Raw genomic sequence first — 19,579 nt, 5'->3', positions numbered from 1 at the left:
GTTTTTTTTTTTTTATTAATTTTTTTATTTAAAAAAAAAAAAAAAAAAGAGTGAAAAAAAAAAAAAAAAAAAAAAAAAAAACATTATGGTTACATCAGAAATAGCAGGTCGTCTACGCCCTGAAGCCGGATCCTAATACTACTGGTTGTTATATCGGTTGGTCTGTGTTACCCAGAAAGCAGTTGGGCACAGTATCGCAACACCAACACCGTGAGTGAAACAACGACTGGGGCAGCTTACTATATAAAAGTACTCGGGGACCAATTCTTTATTATTATACATCCACATTTGTAGAGTACGTAACAAATCACGTCCTGTTTAGGTTCAATACGGGACGGGTGGCAACCCGACCTGTAGTGTCGATTCTATACGCCTTATAATGCGCTGCGCCTTATATATGAAAAAAGTTTTAAAATAGGCCATTCATTGAAGGTGCGCCTTATAGTGTGGAAAATACGATAGATATATATATGTATATTTTTAGCAAATGTGAGACAAGTTTTAATGGGATTTTTTTTTTCTTTTTTCTTTTGAATGGGTGGCAGTCATTATTTGTTTGGCCTTGAAACTTTCCAAGAACTTGGATGCCTTTTCTACCCAGATGTACTTGCCACCTCCAGGATAATTGGTTGATGTGTTCTTGCAGTAATTTTGGCTGGCAGGTCACTCCTGGGAAGTTTTGTCATTCCACGTTTTCTCATTTTGTGTACAGAGACTCATTGTGGTTCACTGGAGTCCCAAAGTCTTACAAATGACTTTTTAAACCTTTCCATCTGAGAGATGTCGGTGACTTTGATTCGCATATGTTCATGAATGATGCATTGACGTTTAAGATCTTTTAGCCTACTTTATGTTGTCAGGTTCTATCTGAGATGTATGACAAAACAGGAAAAAAAAAACATGCAAGAGGGCAAATACTTCTTTACCAAACAATGTCGACAGTTCTGAAACGCAAATCAATTTGAATTTCCAGTTTTACAGCTATTAAACTCAAAACACTTAAACACTTTTTTTTTTTTTCAGTTTGTACGGTGGTTAACGGTTGATCCGATTTAGATTCAAGCAAGTTGTTCATCTGTAATCGGGAGCGACGTACACACACGCGTGCAGAGCGGTGGACCGTGTCGCTTTAAGAAACGAAAGGCTGCCGACGACCTGCAAGAGAAGATCATGTCTTCTGTCTAATAACAGCCAGCCTCTCTTTCACTCTGTTAAATGAAAAGCTATTATTCAGAGTTTTACATTATTCCAGTCACATGCCATTTGCACTTATACGCCTTGTGAAGGTGACTTTGACCTGAAATTTCAGCTCACAGAACAAATTTATTAAATATGTCAAACTGTTAACTTGTAACCCCGCTCAGCTCGTCTCACGCGGAGGCTCCTGCAGGGATGGGGGAAGGGGGGCGGGGGGGGCGTGCTTGTGTTTGTGTCAGTCTTCACATCGCCGAGACATGCAGATACTACTAGTAAGGGTGCCACGTGGGAGCAAACACTTACTTTGTTGCACCTTCTCTGTCACTCAGAGCGTAGCCTCAGAAAGACCCCGCTCCCGCATTTCCCCTCGCTCGGCGTACAACTGTTGTACGCCGGAGAGTATCTACTCCTTTCTTCGCTGCACACCACAAAGCGAGTTAAGATGCGCCGTCGTGGCGGCGCTCTTGATCGCAGCGGTAAGCCAGGTCTCATTGGTATGTAGGACGGGTCAGTTTGATGACTGCGCGATTCATAATCCGTGTGAAAAAGCAGGCTAAAGGAATCTACTTTGGGCATCAGTGGTTGTTTACCCTTAGAGTCTGAGTGAGGAGGATGGGAGTGAATACCTCAATAAATCTTAGCAGTGTTAGAAGAATGAGCAGGAAATGACCCAGACAGGAAACGGGGAAAACACATGGAAGGAGAAAAAAAGAAAGGGCAGTGCACGAGATGGAAGATGGCAAAAAAAAAAAAAAACCTCAACAAAGGCGATAAAAACGAGGACCGACTGAGGTTGGAGTCGGCCATGAGAAGGAGATAGAGGGCTTTCATTTGCCCACTGCCAGCCCTGCGCCTTTCTGCACAGCAAGTGATAAAAGAGCCAGCCAACACAGTCCCCTAATCAAGACGAACCTTTACCCCAAGCAGATGGACTAAGGCAGGAAAGAGAGGGGAAACGTAGGAGGGAAAGAAAGAGAGGAAGTGTTATTTGATCCATCTGAGGAAGGATTTATAGAGTGGTTTGTGGTCGGGAGATGCAGGAAGCCAGAAGAATTGGGAGTGCGCAGTTGCTGCAGGCAAGGTGCTCAGCTGAAATCTTCTGGCTGCTTAACTGGAGAGAGATGCGGGGGTGTCGCTGTGTGTCTGTTTCCTCTGAGTGCTGCTGGGAGATGTTTACGACAGCCGAGACACACCCCATTAATAATATTGCCAGTGAACGCGGGGCCGCTCGCTGCTGCCGCTCGCTGCTGCTGCGTATGCACGCTGGTGTGTAGATGTGTCTGTGAACGCGTCTTCTTCCTCTGCACATAATCGCACCATTCAAGTTCAGCCAAGCAGCACGGAGTACGTCTGAAGATCAAAATAAGGATGGGAGAGGACTTTGTTACCAGGGCTAAGGCTGTCATTGGTCGGGCAGCTCACGTCTTGACGCGGGCAAATACACGGACACCTTTGTCTGCTTCTGTGGCTGAAATTCCAGAGATACTGAAAGAAAGAAAAAATGTTCAAAACATCCTGAATACAAGTTTATGATTTAAAATTAGCTTAATCCATTTTCAAAGTTTCTTGGTCGTATTTTATGACATTGTTCATGTATCATTAAGAATAATGAGGCTAAAAACAATTCATGCTGGGGATTGTGACTGAAAGGTGAAGCCAAAGGGTTTTGGGTTTTTGTTTTTATATATGCAGATGAAATTCAGATTCTTCAGGTGCAAACCTGATGAAAGGGGAGAAACTTCACTTTCAAAACAAAGACTCATAATTGTTTCTCTTCAAAAATGCACATTTTTACTGGCAGGAAAACACATGCAAGGGCTGTCGCTTCCACAGAGTGTTTGTGTTGTAGGCATGTTCACAAGTCATCCCCCCCTCCAAGTCCAAGTCGAGTTTCTGATGACTCATGAGTGCATGCTATTCAGTCTACCTATACTGTGTCATTGCTATAGTTTAGAAACTCAAATCCATGTGCTATTTGTCATTTGGCTTAGATTAGCATATTAGATTAACTTGTAATCTTTTACTTCTCGTAATGTTTCTGCATGAATAAAATCGTTTATTTTATTTCACACCTTATGATGACTTTAACACCTATTAATCTTACAAAATTGATACTGGAGAGTGAGCTACATCGATGCATTTCTTTCTATCTCTTGTATCAGTTCCCCTTTTCTAACTACTTTTCTTTGTAGATTTGGATTGAAATTTGGTTTGGATGGAAAGAAAAGTTGTTTTTTTTTCTTTCAAACTTTAGGGAGCACTTTTTTTCCTTTTAAATGCCCACTTCTTTTTAGCATTTGTATAAATGTTCTCATCCACTCATCACAGTTTATTGAATGTTTACACAGGTACATGAAGAACTGGATCTGGATAAGAAAAAATAGTTATCGTTGCCCAATACAACAAGTTATTGTTCGGTCTTGCACATTTTTATCTCGTTAAAATACTAACAATTTTTAACTTAAATGAAAAAAAAAGAAAGAAAAACTAAAAAGTTGCTGAAGATCACATTTCTCAAACTTTAATTAAAATTTTCCTGAGTGAGTAAATTTATTTTTAGCATTTTCCTGCTCCTCTGTCACCGATTTCAACATCTTGGATGAAAAAAATCAAAGTCAGCCCCATGAAGGTCACGCACAATGCACCGCAGTCAACCAAAGCATTAAAACTGACGGATAAAGTGAATTACATCCATTACTGTCTTACAATGGCCCCTGTCAAGTGTTGGGGAGATTTGAGCCATCAAGTGAACAGTTAGTTCTTTGGCAATGACTTGAGTAAAACTGGCAGAGGGGGCTAAAGCACGAGAATTTGAGAAACTCTGGGAAGGACTAAACTTTGACAGAGTGACAGCTAAGTGAAGCCACCTGAAGCAGGCAGTCTTGTGAAGCTGAATCTGTATCCAAAGGTTTGTACTTGACGAAAGCAGTCCTCAACATTTAGCAGTCGAAACGGGGTTATGGATGTCACAACAGCTGCTGAATAACCTGCACAGCTCCAAATCAGTTTGACGTCCATGTGCAGAGAACGTGTGCACACACTGAGCTGCAAAGCAATAAAAAGAGGTGGAATCGCATCTTTTTTTCTTTTTTTTTTTAAATGTTTATTTGCGAAACGGGTGGAAGGAGGACGCTTTGCGAGCCAGGCTCTACCCGGCGTTAGCAAGGTTTCGACATTCACCTGGATGTCATTTTGTCACACAGAATCACCTACCTCTTCCGGCACAATTAGCACAAAAGCAGTCAAAAAAAAAAAAAAAAAAAAAAAAAAAAAAAAAAGACTGCTGTCAGCCACGTGCTAATGTTAGCTGGAAGTTCGTGTTGTCATTATGCCGAGCGAGAACGCATGGGAAGCAAAACAGACATCTCGCTAATTAAATTTATGCTTGATGTCTCAACCATGCAGCGGTACATGCATAAGCCCGACAGAGATAATTTCTTTTGCACTGTCCAAACCGTAAATGTGGTAATGCCGGGTTCATCTAATGCGAGCCGCAGAAACCCACTCGATTTGACCGAAAATGACTGTGTTTAGAACCGTTTGTTGCTGATTTCTGGGGATAATGTTGCATTAAGCAGACAAATTACAGCTGCGATCATCAGCATGCTGTACAGTGCGATCATTTTTGTTCCTAAATTATGACGCCCGAGTGCTAGAACAAGCTTGATTCCAACGCAGGGCGAGAAACGCACCACAGATTCAATCTCAAAATAGCAATATTGTCCAGGTGTTCTGTTTCTGTTTTATGCTAAAGACATAATTTAGAGGATCCACTACATAATTACGAAGCGCTCTTCCATGCGGGAAGCTTCGGAAATGCATCAGCAGCTGTCTGCCATTATCCTTTTTCGTCAATCCTTACTTTGCACTCACTGTATGTGTGGACATTAAGGACAGAAATGGACAATTTAAATACAATTTAATTGAATCTCCACATGTTAAGTTTTTTTTTTTTTCCTCTTTATGACACTTTTTGCTGACTGACGTGTTAAATGTTAATTCACATTGACTGGCATGAACCGAAAATTAAAAGATTTCCGTCTGTAGCCGTGATGAAAGCTAACTGCGGGCAGAAAGCAAGATGGCCACGTAAAGACGGTGCGGTGCAGTCACATGTCTGCATAGTTTCTTTGGGGATTAATACGAATTACTTTACAGGCGGGACTTCTTGATGTTGCTACTGCATTTTTCTCACCTCGTATTTACACTGCGCAAGTCGTTCCTGACCGCCCTGATTTAACGCACCGACATCATTGAGTCAGAAACTACTAGAAAACGTCCAAGCCAAAGTCAACAGATTCCGTGACTTTTTCAGAAAGCAACTGAACACAAGTTACCGGTTGGACAAGCTTCCCTCCTTGCATTTGACAATTGCTAAATAAATGCAACTCGCATATTTTTTTCCTTTCTGTAAGGGTGTTTGTTTTTTTTTGTTTTTTTTATTTAGTCCCTATGTTGTCTTGTCTAGTCCCTGATTGGTCCCACCTGTCTCTTGCACTAATACTGAATGTGTCTCATCAGACGTTCACCCTCTTCTGTCCATCTTTGCTTAGAAATGATCAGCATTTTTAAACATTTGTCAAAACAAGTGGTTCAATTTAAGTGTAAAAATGTCTCCCAGATAATTTCAACAGTCATATTGGAATGATACGTTTAAAAAAATGGCCACAAAAACACACAAATAAAGCATTTAAATACAGTTTGTTTGTTTATTTGTGTAGCACATTTCAGAAACACTGCAGAATTAACAGCAGTTAAACACTCGTGTGTTGGTTACAAATTAATAATTCATGCAGTCTGTTTTATTGCATCTCTTATATTTCACGCATTATCAAACAGGCTGGCTTTCAGTTTTATTGTATCGAGTGCTTTTAAGTAAAGTCTAAAGTGCACCATCACGTCTGTTTAAGTCGCTGCGTGGGGAATTTGAGTGACGACTTTAGGGCTTCAGATGAAGCAACCGAATGTCTGGGGGACACAATCAAAACAAATGACAAGTGGCTGCCCACTTGCATCTCACTGTCTGACTGAGTGCGCCACAAAAAAATGCAGATGGAGATTGGCTGATGACAGAAAGAAAGCCGTCTGTTGGCTGGAAGTAAAAGGAAAGAGGAGGGAGACGTATGGAGACAGATGAGTGGACCCTGGAGAGGACCTGAGAAATGCGGAGAAGAATGGATTGAAGCAGAAAGAGAACAAAAGCAAAGGGATGACAGCGATGAGGGGGAACGCGACCGGCGGCAATAGAGAGAGAGAGAAATGACCTCAGAGTGACAAGGAGGAATAATGAAATGATGGCAAAAGGAGGGAAGAAGAAACAGAGATAGAAAATGGGAATAGAAGGGAGATGAGTGTAGACGGTCTTTGTAATGTAGGAAGCAGAGTGTGACAGTTGCGTGAACCTTTGCTATTCTCCTCTTTTCTTCTTTTTTTTTTTTTGTCCACAACCCCATCAGGCTCACACACCTTGACAGTCGCATCGTACACACACACACACACACACACACACTTACACACACAGACAAACAGCTGCCAAGCCTGAGACAACCCCACAAAGCTAAAAAAAAAAAAGGAAAGAAAGAAAGAAAGTTGGCTCAACCGCATCTTTGACTGCAGTACAGATGAAATGAAACAAACAACCCCAGGGGAGCTGGTAATTTTCAGAGTCTTTTGATTGAAAGCTAAAGAACAGATTTCTGTTTGGCTTTTTTTTTCCCCCCCTACTTGCAGAGATGCATGGTATAATGCAGATCAAAGGCAGTTTCTGCAAGCCTGTGAAGGGCAGAGTCGTTTCTCTTTCGAGATTACAAACAGTGATACATGAAAATGTCACAAACGCAATTAAGGCGATACAGCAATAAAGACTTGTGACAGACGTACTCTAATATCTTACTTAATTAAAAACATTATGGTTATATAATTATCAACTGTGAGTGCAGCGTGTTTTTATTGCTTTCCGGTCCCGTAAACTCCACACATTTTCAGCTTTACGCAGAGAAATGAGAGCAATGCAACGGCGTCTACAAACAAGGCAGATTTAATGAACTACAGAAAGGATTTCATTTATCACACTTCATTGGTGATGGTTTTTATTACAGACCTGATGCATTACAAAATCTGAACTGCCAATTGTAAAAGCGGAAGTCGCAAATACACTCGAGGGGGTCACGTCACAGGCATCAGGTAAAATATGTCACACCAGTTAATTTGAGAAGTAAATAAATAGCCAACCACTCAATATGAAATTTTGTTGAGTTTTAGCAACAATGATGTATTACAAATCTCACAAGCTAAGAAATTATAATAGTTATCCTGATAAATAGATCAGTAACCAAAATTCCCTCAAAAAATAAGGTTAGGTTATATTTAATTCACTCAGTTCATGTCAGTATAGAAACCCAAATGGCTAAATGTCCAAATATTCCCGTTCCTTTTTAATGCGAATATTGTCCACTAAAGAGTTCCATATCCTGGGAGAAATTCTCCCTTTTAATCCAAAGTCCCAATCTAAAATGAAAAATCCAAAGCGTCAAGCCGAACTTTGATTGCTGGTTTATCTCTTTCCTTTGATCCATCACTTGTTCTAAACTTTCAGTCAAAGTCTCCCGCTGCACAGATCTGACGGTGAGCGTCTTCCTCTCTGCCGCCCCGCGCCGACACACACGCCCCTTTTTATATACTAATCTCAGCCACACCTAAAAATCAGCATGACCTGCCCAAACATCAGTTTTAAAAGTGGAAATTCTGAATAATTTTACAATGAAATAACAGCAACTGTTATACAAATCAGATAATACATTTACTCTTCAATGTATTTATCCAGGAAAAAAAACAAAAAAAAAAAACATAGTGGTTATGTTGCACAATTAAACGATTTAAATGCTAAACACATCTTGATCTGCAAGAATACGTGCAGTGGAAACTTAGCGCTACCGCTGGTGGGACAGCTCATCAACCACACAAAAACATAAATGCCGCTCCTGAATTGGCTGTTTTGCATGTCACGTAGCATTTATGCTAGGTATTTGAGCTTCCAAAAGCTGTATTTTCTTTTCAGTATTTTAGATATGCTCTACAAAAAATCTGCAAATATGCCAAATACTGGCCATAATCTTCTGTTTACCTAAAAAAAAAAAAAAAAAAACTTATTTGTTTCTAAAGATATTTCTTTCTCAACTCACACAGATGCAAGCTTTAATAATCTGAGGCCTTCTTCCTAGAAATAATATACATATGACTACATTTCTACTTTGAGCTCTTTCCAGAAGGGCAAAGCTAACACGAGCAGGTTCAGACTCTGTTTTGATATGACTTGTTGATAATTCGGCACATAATGCATTTCAGTGGAGGCTCCAGCTAACTGTCTGAAATCAGAGTTTGCAGAAAATCAAAGTGGTTTCTCTCACACTAATGATATCTTATCACAGCAAATGCACTAAACGGAGGCTGAAGTTGGTGTGACTTTTTAAAATCTTTGCAAAAGATGAAAAATCCTTAGCCATTTCGATCAAGAAAATTGTGTGCATGGTGGCTGAGTGCAGAATGTGCACTAAAAACAGCAACAGAGAGATTAGTTAGGTCAGTAAACGCAGTAAAGATTATTTAAAAAAATGTCTTAATCAGAACACTTGTCTGGTTTCATTTCCAAATGCTTGTTTTGGGTATTATAATCTCTTTAATCAGATCCCCCTGTGTTTGTCTTGCATAGTCTTTGAGTCATTCTGTTGTGTTTTGGTAAATTTCCACCAGGCACTCATGTTCATTATTGTGAGAAATTGCTTGCATGTAACCGTTCTACCGTAAAGCTGGTACACTGTTTGCTGATGGCGCTGAAGCTCTTGTTGCTGCTCAGCCTCGGCTAAATGTGAACAACAGAAACATTTATCCACAAAATGTAATACTGATACACGTTTATGGTCATGAGATAACAAAATATTCCCCGGTTGTCTTGTATGTTTGTATGGATTTTTCATATATTTAACAAATTATAACAACTCGAAGGATGTTTATATTTAAGATATTGTGACACTTCGGATCAATATCCAGTGTTTCAGAAACTGAATGACAACAGACCGTTTAAAGGATTTTAAAAATATATTTAATACTGTCTACATCGATTCAGCCGTCACCACTCAGAAAGGAAATCAAGGTAGAAATGTAAGAAGTTGCGAGTTGAAAAGGGCAAGCAGAGAAGAGGAAGACATGTGAGAAACATGCTGCGGGGTGAGTCACGACCCTGCGACCTTTTTAAAATAATATCTTCATAAATTCCCCATTTGTATCATCAGTTGGCGATAAAGGGAGAAGCCGATGCGGTGTATCCGAGTGTATTTTTGTTCTGCTTTGTAACTACTGACTGCAGCAAATTGTAATGGAGCAACAGTTTTGGAAAACGGTCTCAAAGTTGCACTTCTTTATTCGCCTTAAAATCATACATATTGTTCACATTTCATCTAACAAAGTGGATGTCTGTGGCAGGACCTAAATCCTCACGCTGCACTAGACGTGGAGTCGCCGTTTACAGCCGGTCTATAGAGGTTTGGACTGAGAAACTGCAAACTGCTGCTGCCGCTAGTCTAGAGGTGCAATTCCAAGGGGGAGCTTTGTATAACGAATGGCTGTTATGGGAAACTAGTGGATCTCTAAAATATGCATGAAATCAATAAAACATCATTTCAAGTATGTTTTTGATGGGGAAATAACATTATGAATACCTCCCCCCTGCATCCCAACACGCTTTAAACACAATTACGGTAAAAGGAGATTATTTTTTTTCTGCCTCACAATCACTTCTAATAAATAAGGTGTAGTTAATTATGCCGTCGAGGGAGGCCAGCGGTGGGAAGCTGCGTTAAGCCTGAGGCTTTGTGGGGGTAGAGGGACTATTTGATAGAATTTGACAATGTACATTGAAATTATGCTAATACATACAGCTTGTTTAAAGTGTAAGAAGATATTTTAAGGGTGGCGTCTACAAATCTTGCTACATTGATTAACCCAGGATCAGACTGATGACCGACGGGTCTGGCTCTGGGCAAGGAAACGAGTACAAGTAATATCATGTGCAAAGAAAAATTTAGGATGCTTCACTGAGTTCCAACAAAAGGACAAAGAGGACTTTTTTTTTTCCCCACCTCTCGCATAGAAGAATGCCGAAATCTATTTATTTGTCTCCGATGCCACTGGAGGTCATGCATGAAATGAAAGACCCCTTGCTAATATTTCCATCTTTTGTTGGGGTTTTCTTCAAGGGCCTCTTTCTGTTTCTGATCTTTTCTTTAGATTCGTTTGCTTTCAAACACCTCTTGGGTTTCAGCAAAGGAGGAAACGGACATCTTCTATGCAAAATAATGTGATCTTAATCACAATGGAGACCTCCACCGGACACGTTGGGGGAGATTTTTCTGTAGGGATGCACACACTTCATCGGACACGAGCGGTGAATAAGCTAATCACATGGCAGCAGCTCAGTGCATGTAGGCATCTGGACATGGTGAAGACGCCTTTCTGAAGTTTAGCTGGGCAGGAGGAAGAAATGCTGCTAAATTTACTTGGAACATTTTGTTGTTGTTCTCCAACTGGCTGGTCACAGTATTCAGAAAATTGTTGATGGTCTAGAATGTTCAAAACGCCACCCACTTTTCTGGTTTACAGACAAAGGTCTAAAAAAAAGAGAGAAAATCAAAGAGAGATAGTTGAGTGGGCAAGAGTGCTTTGTTGAGGTCAGAGGTGAACGAGCTAATAGGTTCGAGTTTATTGGCAACAATAATGAGAATAGCCATTCCTTGCCACCAATTCACAGTCGTATTCAGTAAAATAGAATCTACATTTCAATGAGACTTGTTTGCCAGATTAAAAATATCTTAAAAATAACAACCTTAAAGCAGTTGTTAATTGTTAATGTCTTGTTTCCACTACCTGTAGGCAGATCGTCGTAATTTAGGCCTGTAAATGGCCATCTGTGTGTAATTAAATTATATAACGTTTCACTTACTGAGTTGAGTTACTGGAATGAATTAACTTTTTTAACAACATTCCTATTTTAATGACTACAGCTGCATGCAGGGTGTCGTCTCTGAACGTCCGACTCATCGAACTTTGAAGCAAACGGGCCTTAGCAGCAGAAGTCCAGGTGCAACTTTTGCCTGATGGAAACTGGAAACTGTTTCTGTCTATTTGAAGCAAATAGTGAAGGCTCACAAAAATTGCCTGGTTCTGTGACTCCTGATTTCAGCTTGCAACATTCAGGTAGTAAGGTTGAACATACAGCAGCTCGGGCTGGAGTCAGCAGTGACAGTGAACGTTTTCTTGCGACACTTTGGGTCCCTCAAGTGAGCATCGTTTGAACGATGAAGCCTACTTGTGTGTTACTACTGACCCTTTCCACCAAACGTGTTTATTGAACCCCGACGATGTATTTCAATGGCCTCCACGGTCGCCTAATCTTTATTCAGGAAAGCAGCTTTCTGGATGTAATGGAACCAAAGATTGGCTTCTGCAGCTGGACGTATCTTTGTGCAGCAACTTTGTGATGTCGTCATGTCATTACATATGCCCTTATAATGTTTCCAGCACCTTGCCGAGTCTACGCCATGAAGAACTAAGGGAGTTGTGAATGCAAAACGGCGTCCAACCAAGTGCAAGCGAGGTGTGCCCAATAAAAAAATGTCCGGTTACTGCACTAAATGTTGTGCTCATGCACTGAACTCGGGCAGAAAACACGGTTGATTCTGATTCAAAGTGAAGCCTGGAAACTGAAGTTACATATTTTCCATAGGGAATTTACCCTTTGGCTTTTTTTTTCCTCAAGTGGCCAACTGTTTTCCTACAAAAACAAAAAAAAACAAAGTTTGCATGCCCTGTTCCTCGGGCACAGCTAAAGTTCTGAGTGCCTCTGCTGAGGGAACATTCATTCATTCATTTACATCCATGTCTATGTCTTCTTCCAGGCTACGGCATAGGCCTTCCCCAGGGCTCTCCTCTGACCCGTAACGTGTCAGAGTTTGTGAGTCGCTACAAGTCTGACGGCTTCATGGACATGCTGCATGACAAATGGTATAAGGTTGTACCCTGCGGAAAGAGAGTCTTTGCAGTCACCGAGGTAAGTCATCAGTGGGAGTGTTCACATGGCGAGCGTGCATTGTGTGCAGAACGAAGCCTATAAATGAGTCTCCCGTTGCGATGCGGACGAGATTGGCTGCCAGCTAAAGCGCACACGCACAAAGACGTACACATAAGTCACCAAAATTACATAAACTCAGGTTTATTCACCGACCTCAACTAGCGTTTCAAGCTCAAACTGAGCATCGACTCCGATTTTGTCATATTTTTTTTGTGTGTGCGAGTGAGGAGTACATAAAGTTCTCTGCGCTCCCTTCTCCTTTCGCTCTATTTTTTTTTTTTTTTGTAAAGGATTAAAATCCCTAGATACAGCACTATGTCTGTATCTCATATTTGCAACTAAAGAAGCAGTGCATCTCCCTTCGGCCGTTCCTTTTTAAAGGATCCTACTTCAAAGTTGAAATATGGAAGCGAAGTGCAATTACGCAACCTTAGCTTCACCCCGCACCAGGAACTTATTCGTCTTCATCCCGTTTAAAGCCCGGAGAGCTGGCTACTCTGAAACAATGTGAGCATTAGTGCAAAGTTGGCCCCCTGGATCAGGAGCAGAAGGAGGTCATTGTAGATGTTGATGAATTTGTCGAGTCAGCATGGGGCTAATTGCCATCAGAGGCGACGCAGAAATGAGTTGGGTGTGGGGGAAACGTGATTAGACGACGGCGGCGGCGGCGGCGGTGGAGGAGGAGGGGCTCCCCGCCACTTCCTCTGATGAGCGTGTCATAAGATGGATGTCGCTTGAGTTAAGGGTTGTGGGCGAACGGAAAGGAAACAAAGTGCTTTTTTTATTTCTCTATTTTCCCCTTTTATCGTCTCTCTGCTAACTGCTGCTCCTTTTTATTACTCTAAGTTGAGCCTTCCACTTCTCCCTTCCTCTGTCTTCTCTCTCCCCCTCTCCCAGCAGTGCCCCCCCCCCCGACCTTACACTTTATTACTACTCTTATGGGCTTACACAGCCGCACTACAACGGCAGAATATCAATTGCGCGCTCACTAGCAGTGGCCTTAATGGTAATTAGCTTAAGAATAAATAAGAAATCGTTCCATTTGAATCCTTGCCGGCCCTCGGCTCCACCGGGTTTCTGACGCTCCCGTGTCTTCCTTCCTTCCTTCCTTCCCTCCCCCCCTCCTGTCTTCTTCGACAGACTCTGCAGATGGGCATCCAGCATTTTTCAGGTCTGTTTGTGTTGCTGTGCATGGGTGTCGGCGGAGCTCTGCTGACCTTGGCAGGTGAACACACCTTCTATCACCTGGTGGTCCCCCGCCTCCGGCGCTCCAACACCCTGCAGTACTGGCTGCACACCAGCCAGGTGGGTGAACACATGGGGCGGGCGGACAGGCATGCACACGCCCTTCCCCTCCACCCCCACCCCACCGTCACATCTCGCACACAGCGAAGCAAATCTACTGCAAAGATGTGCAGACGCTGCTTGTAATCTTAATATTAGTCTCTGGTGTTCATGCACTCCAGCTGCTCCTGCTGCAAAGTTCCCACCTGCATCACTTGCAGATAACCTGCGCCCTCTGCTGTTGCAAACTTTTAATGACACTTACTTTGAGATCATTATAGTTACAATTTGGTTATTTGGCACTGAGGAAAGATACAGTCTGACCTCCTTATGTTATGTTAATTACATTAATTAATGGGGGTGGGGGAGAAACTTGTTAATTACCTAATTAAGTTTTAATGCTGCCTATAAATTAAGAAGTTAATTTAAACTTCTTAAATTAAGCACATTTCCGATAAGCAGTGCTATATGCTCTGGTTCATGGTCGGCCCATTGTACATCTACGCCTTTTGTCAGCAAAAGTCGCTTTCATCCGATGCTAATGGGCTCTTGGAATACAAAACAGGGCTCGAGATTTTAATACAACATATTGTATCTGAGAACTTGTGGTGTTTTGCAGCAATATTGAAATAGCAAACGAATAGCAATGCAGAATTTAAAGGTCATGTGAAGTTTTTCTTCTTTTGCAACTCTAGTCATTACCAAATGAGAGCCCTGTGGCAGTTTCTGGAGTGAATAATGGAGCCGGCGGTCTGAATTTCAAGACTGCTCGCATTCTTTTGCTACGTTTTTCCAAAAGGGCAGCCACTTCAGAGCCTCTATCTATGGTTTCTGATGTAGTAGTTCAATCTGAGCCCTGTAAAATAAGAAGAAGTCTGATTGCCACGGCTGTAACGTTCTGGCCAGACGTTTATGTGCACTCATCATAGCTGTAAACATCATTTTTTATGATTACCATCGTCGTTTAGTGTTGGTTCTAAAAAAATTAATAAATAAATTAATGGTTCCATTAAATCAGTAAGAGCAAATGGTGAGTGTTTATAATCTTCTGAGCAGAACTGGGAAAATGACAGCATGTTCATTCATTATGTATTTTCACTCTGTGTATTTGGACAAACAGTAACACTTAAACTGTCTCAAAATGGCAAGTTTGAAAGATTTGTACTTAGCTGAAATTCAGAGAATCTTCTCTGAATTTTCAGAGACAAAGCTGCCACAGATGCTCTGTGAAACTAGGCGGAATATTAATGCCTTGAAAATAGCTTTCCTAATTTGACACAGGTCAGATAAAGTCGTAACAATTTTTATTTATTTATCACCGCTTCTGCTTGCAGAAAATCCACAGAGCGCTCAACACTACATATGAGGATGTCGGGAAGGAGCTGACCGGCCTTGACCAAAAGTAATGAGCTCACTGACATTTTGATCTCTGTTTGCCCTCTGTGTTCACAGTCTCTTGTTCTGAAAATGTTCTGCTAAATCCAGCTTAAACACTCTAGGGAAAGTTCATCATTCACCACAAACGTATAGTTGCAAACACACATTATTGTTGTTGTGATACTGTCAGGTTTTTTTTTTTTTTTACATCTTGTAAAAACGTATTATGACTATTTGCATCTTTACTCCTTTTGAGATTTTACTACTACTTCCTGTTTCCCTTTAAATGCCAACAAAACACCTGAAAAAAATGTACAATAAATAAAAAGGGTGAAGGGTTATGAAAAGTTTTGCAAGGTATTACTGCATGTGTCACAAAGTCAAAATGGAGACCAAAGAATATTGGATTAGAAATCCTATAATAAAAAAGATTTGCCTCCTCATATATATGTAGGGATGTCTGCTTAATACTGAATGTCACTTGAAACATGCTGCAATCTCCCTCTCTTACTCCAGGCCCTCCTCTTGTATCTCAGAAAACTGCACCTTACACAGGAAACAGCATCAGCCCTCTCCGCCGTCACCTCCCACATCCCTCCCTGCTTCCACCACAGCTGGTGAAACCGGAAGCTCCTCGCCGTCTCATGAGCCCAAGGAAAAACGCGTACACTTTGACCTGGACACGCTTCACAGCTACCGCCTGCGCACGCACACGGCGTCGGTGCGCGGCCGGCCGGGCATGGTCGGCCGTCCGGGCCTCGATCTGGGAGGGTTTGGCTTCGGCAGCCTGGGCAGCTTTACCTCTCCGCCTCAGATCAATCTCCATGTCAACGGAGGTCCGGTCTCTACACTGGCGTCCACGGGTTTGGTCCTCTCCCCCCTGGGAAACAGGGCCACTCAGACCAGCCTGTGGGAGGGGGAGCTGCAGGAGCTTCAGGTGAAGATTGAAACCTTTCGCAACCAGCTGAGAGAGGCTCTGGCTCGAAGAGCCGAGATCCAGACCAGCCTAGACAGAGAGAGGAGCGGGCTGGTACGACGGGACACCAGCCTGGACAGGGAAAGAGACAGACAGCGGGTCCAGACTATCAACACAGACAGAAGCAGTTCCACTTTGTCCAAACTCCCTGAAAGAGACAGGACCAGCCAGCTGCAAACCCTGAACAATCAGCAGACAGGACGGCCCAGCCAGACAGCTGGAGCTGGTACCGCAGGGCTCGGACGGACCAGCCAGTTAAACACAGTGAACAGTTTGGACAGAGGAAGAGCCGCTCAATCACGGCCCGTCGTTACTGTGACGGGAGAAAGGACTGTCCAGTCACGCACTTCCAGTTTGGAGCGAAGTCAAGTCAACCAACAAGGTGCTGGAAACATAACCGTCCAGACAAGGAACACTTCTAGCCTGGACAGACAGAAGGCCAACCTATCACGCACTCTGAACACTTTGGAGAGGACAAAAGCCAACCAGTCAAGTGTGAGCAGCGGAACCTGATTGGTTCTCTGAAGCCTTCTGGTGCGCAGGAATTAGCAGAGAACTAGTCAGGTGGCGCTCTCATAGCCGCGGGAAGATGGCTCGGAACGGGTTCTGGACATTTCACCCTTTTGCCATTTTGTAGCTTTCGCAGCCTTGGTCTTTTCCTCCCTGACCTTTTCAGGTTTGAAATGGAGCCGTCTGCCACAGGATGTTTTGTACCGACCCCAAGTCACCTGAAGGCCACACTAACTAATTTCAAATATATCCAACTTACATTCTGCTGTAAGAAAACGTGACTCCAATTGGAAATATGAGCACAGGACATCTTGGTGTGACACGTTTCTTGTGTTTTTTGCTGTTTTGTTATATCAAGTCAAATTTTAATATAAGATTATAATAACCAGAGTAAACACAATTAGCGGTTGTCTCTCAGTGAGGAAATAAACAACATGGCATACAATGATTTAATTGGACAGATATTAGACTAAGAAGTGACAAAATAGCAATGTATGGCTAATAAACGAGGTGCAAATTGGCAAAGGGGTGAATTGACCCGGATTCTGTTGGAGTTCATCGTTTTTTTGTTGTTGTTTTTTGTAGTTGGGGAGTGAGATGGCAGAAAGCGGGAAATGTTTATTCACAATTTCATTTGTAGCAATCCACCTAATTTGAACAATGTCCACTCTCGCTTCAATTTATACCCAGAGACAAACGTGAAGCTGACTCTTGAGCGATGATGAAACTTCCACATTTACCCTGCAATAACCAAAAAAAAAAAAAAAACTAGTCTTAAGAAAAGCAGCAACAATTGCAACGGTGTCTTAATCTCCTAAATCAGATAGATTAAAACTGGTGGAAGAAAAACAAGTGAACTTTCAGTGGCGGTTCACATCAAGATCGATTAACCACCACTGATTAAAAAGAAGATGGCCTCTGGCAACTACATAATCAGTGGCAAGAGGGCAGAAAATCTATTTTAATCACATTAAAAGACGACTAACTAAATTAAAAATTTGAAAAGCAAAACAACAGCCCGACACAAGAATTTGCAGAAAGCAATGTAGGAAAGAAGAAACTAGAAGGATGGAGTGGCATCGACTGAAAATACTTGAAATTGCTCAATTTAATGGACTCAAACTGTAACTGTCTTGATATTATATCCTGTCCTTAAGTCACTATGTCAAGAAATGTTTTCTATTTTTTTTCCTCTCTCTGCTAAATAAGACATAACGGGTGGATGTTTCACGGGTAATGGAAATGAATGATATTGGAATATGATCTACTTTATTTGTTTTCCTTTTTATTGAACCTTCATTCAATGTCTTGTTCTCTCCCTCTCTCTCTTTTTACTTCATTTTTTCCAAAGTAAGATCAAACTACACACAGAGGCCGGGGTTTCTACGTATGCAGGATTATTTGGGCTTGTGTGTTTCAGATGAAAAAGTAGGATGCTGTGTAAAACATAAATGCAAATATGTACAAATAATACAAAAAAAAAAAAATCTCCAAACCCATCCTGCACTCAAACTGCTGCGTAAACAATCCATTTGATCTCAGCTGTGAAATATGAACGGATCTGGTGCAGAAACTCTTTAACACAATGGAATTATGGGATATATTTACTTTTTGTAAGTCGAAAACCTTTCGGCTTAACAATCGCCAGGGTGGCAAAAAATACATGTGAAAAAAAGAAAAAATTTTCTTATATTTGTTACAAAGATTCCGACATTGTTTCAGACCACCCATCTTTTAAAACATTCCTGTGCCGCTGCTAATTAAGACGTGGAGACAAATGTGGTTTTGAAAAACAGACATTTACATATTTACATTCCACTTTAACGACTTCAGTCCAAAGCCAAACAATAATTCGGGCCCAAACGCAGTCCGACTTCTCTGCCTCCAGTCAACGTGGGGGGGTTTTAACAGAGAGATTGAACACACTAGTTCCTTGTCAGCGCTGCTCGTAGGCCCGTTTCCATGACAACACATGACCAAGTGACCTCAGAGAGCAGGAGAGAGTGATGAGAGAGAGAGAGGGGGGGGGAAAAAGCGTTTTGAAGTTAAATTAATAAACTGGTAAATCACATTTAAATCCTTTCAAGTAGAGCAACTCAAATCAAAAGAAGTGCATTTATGAATTAAAATATTTGGTTAAATAGAAAGTGCATAAATGCAAAACCTCACCGTTTTACATCAACATTGTTTTTATTTTATTTTTTTTGCTAATTCTTTGGTCAAAATGTGACTGAATATAGCTAGCACTAGCTTTCCTAGCAGGTAAAAGGCTAATGCTAACTTTATTAAACAGTGTATTCTCTAGGGCAGACTAAAGTTATTAATATGGCTGACTTTCTTAAATATTACTATTTATTGTTTCTGCCCTACGTAAGACGTTTATACATTTATGTCATTGTTTGGCACTCTAAAGGCTTTTTCTTGTCTCTTAAATAATCTAATAAGCCGAGTCGGAATGTTTGACCCAGGTGTGGTTAGAATTACCCGACAGCATAAACACGGCATCTCAGTGAAACAAATATTTCACTTTTACGTTACGTTTTAAATATCTTTGCAGCCCTGTAGGCTTTCCCAGTCTTGCAACTGACTGGGAAAGTAATTAAACATCAGAGCAGCACAGACATTTGATGCAGTTGTAATTCCCGAAACAGCGAAAGCTGTAAGTACACAGATGAAACCGTGGATAATATCACCTGCGGAAACAATTAACATCAACACACTGTAAAAACCAACTTTCCAACTGAGCAGATTATTCCTGTTTTAAAGCTTTAAACCATTGTGTATTCTTTTTTTTGTATCCCTTTCTCTGTTTTTGGTTGCAGTCAATTTCTGTTTAAGTGCCTGATGTTAAAGAGTTAAAAGCTGCTCATTTTGCTAAGGTCCTGAGTTACATGCAGTGATCACGCATGCAGTCACCAGTAAAATAGAAGAGTCGTCTCCATAAGCAGGTTTCAGCTCGAAGTTCTTTGTCAGCTCTGTTTAAGAATAGATTAATGTTTTACACAGCATCCCAGACCTTTTTGGAAAGTAAAGTTAGTTGTGCAATATATTTTAAAGGCTGAAAGCACATGCATATGTACAGGTAAAAAAAAAAAAAAAAAAAAAAAAAAAAA

General features: G+C 41.3%; 1 protein-coding gene across 2 annotated transcripts in view; it reads left to right on the top strand.

Annotated features, from left to right (window-relative positions):
• LOC106960665 (glutamate receptor ionotropic, NMDA 3B-like) overlaps window positions 1-18,486 on the top strand; it is a 133,791-nt gene extending 115,305 nt beyond the window's left edge. The window contains exons 9-12 of one of the 2 annotated variants that reach the window (XM_015053875.1): window positions 12,147-12,298; window positions 13,460-13,624; window positions 14,938-15,005; window positions 15,497-18,486. In XM_015053875.1, the coding sequence (XP_014909361.1) occupies window positions 12,147-12,298; window positions 13,460-13,624; window positions 14,938-15,005; window positions 15,497-16,469 (1,358 nt within the window). In that variant the 3' untranslated portion in view covers window positions 16,470-18,486. The remainder of the gene's footprint in view (window positions 1-12,146; window positions 12,299-13,459; window positions 13,625-14,937; window positions 15,006-15,496) is intronic. The other variant, XM_015053876.1, reaches the window with a different exon arrangement.
• Window positions 18,487-19,579: the final 1,093 nt, after the last annotated feature.

Source organism: Poecilia latipinna, unplaced genomic scaffold (assembly GCF_001443285.1).
Source record: "Poecilia latipinna isolate Pla-1442-1.1 unplaced genomic scaffold, P_latipinna-1.0 Scaffold1210, whole genome shotgun sequence".
Lineage (NCBI taxonomy): Eukaryota > Metazoa > Chordata > Actinopteri > Cyprinodontiformes > Poeciliidae > Poecilia > Poecilia latipinna.
Note: the sequence above shows the minus strand (reverse complement) of the source record. Positions and strands in the feature narration are given on the sequence as shown.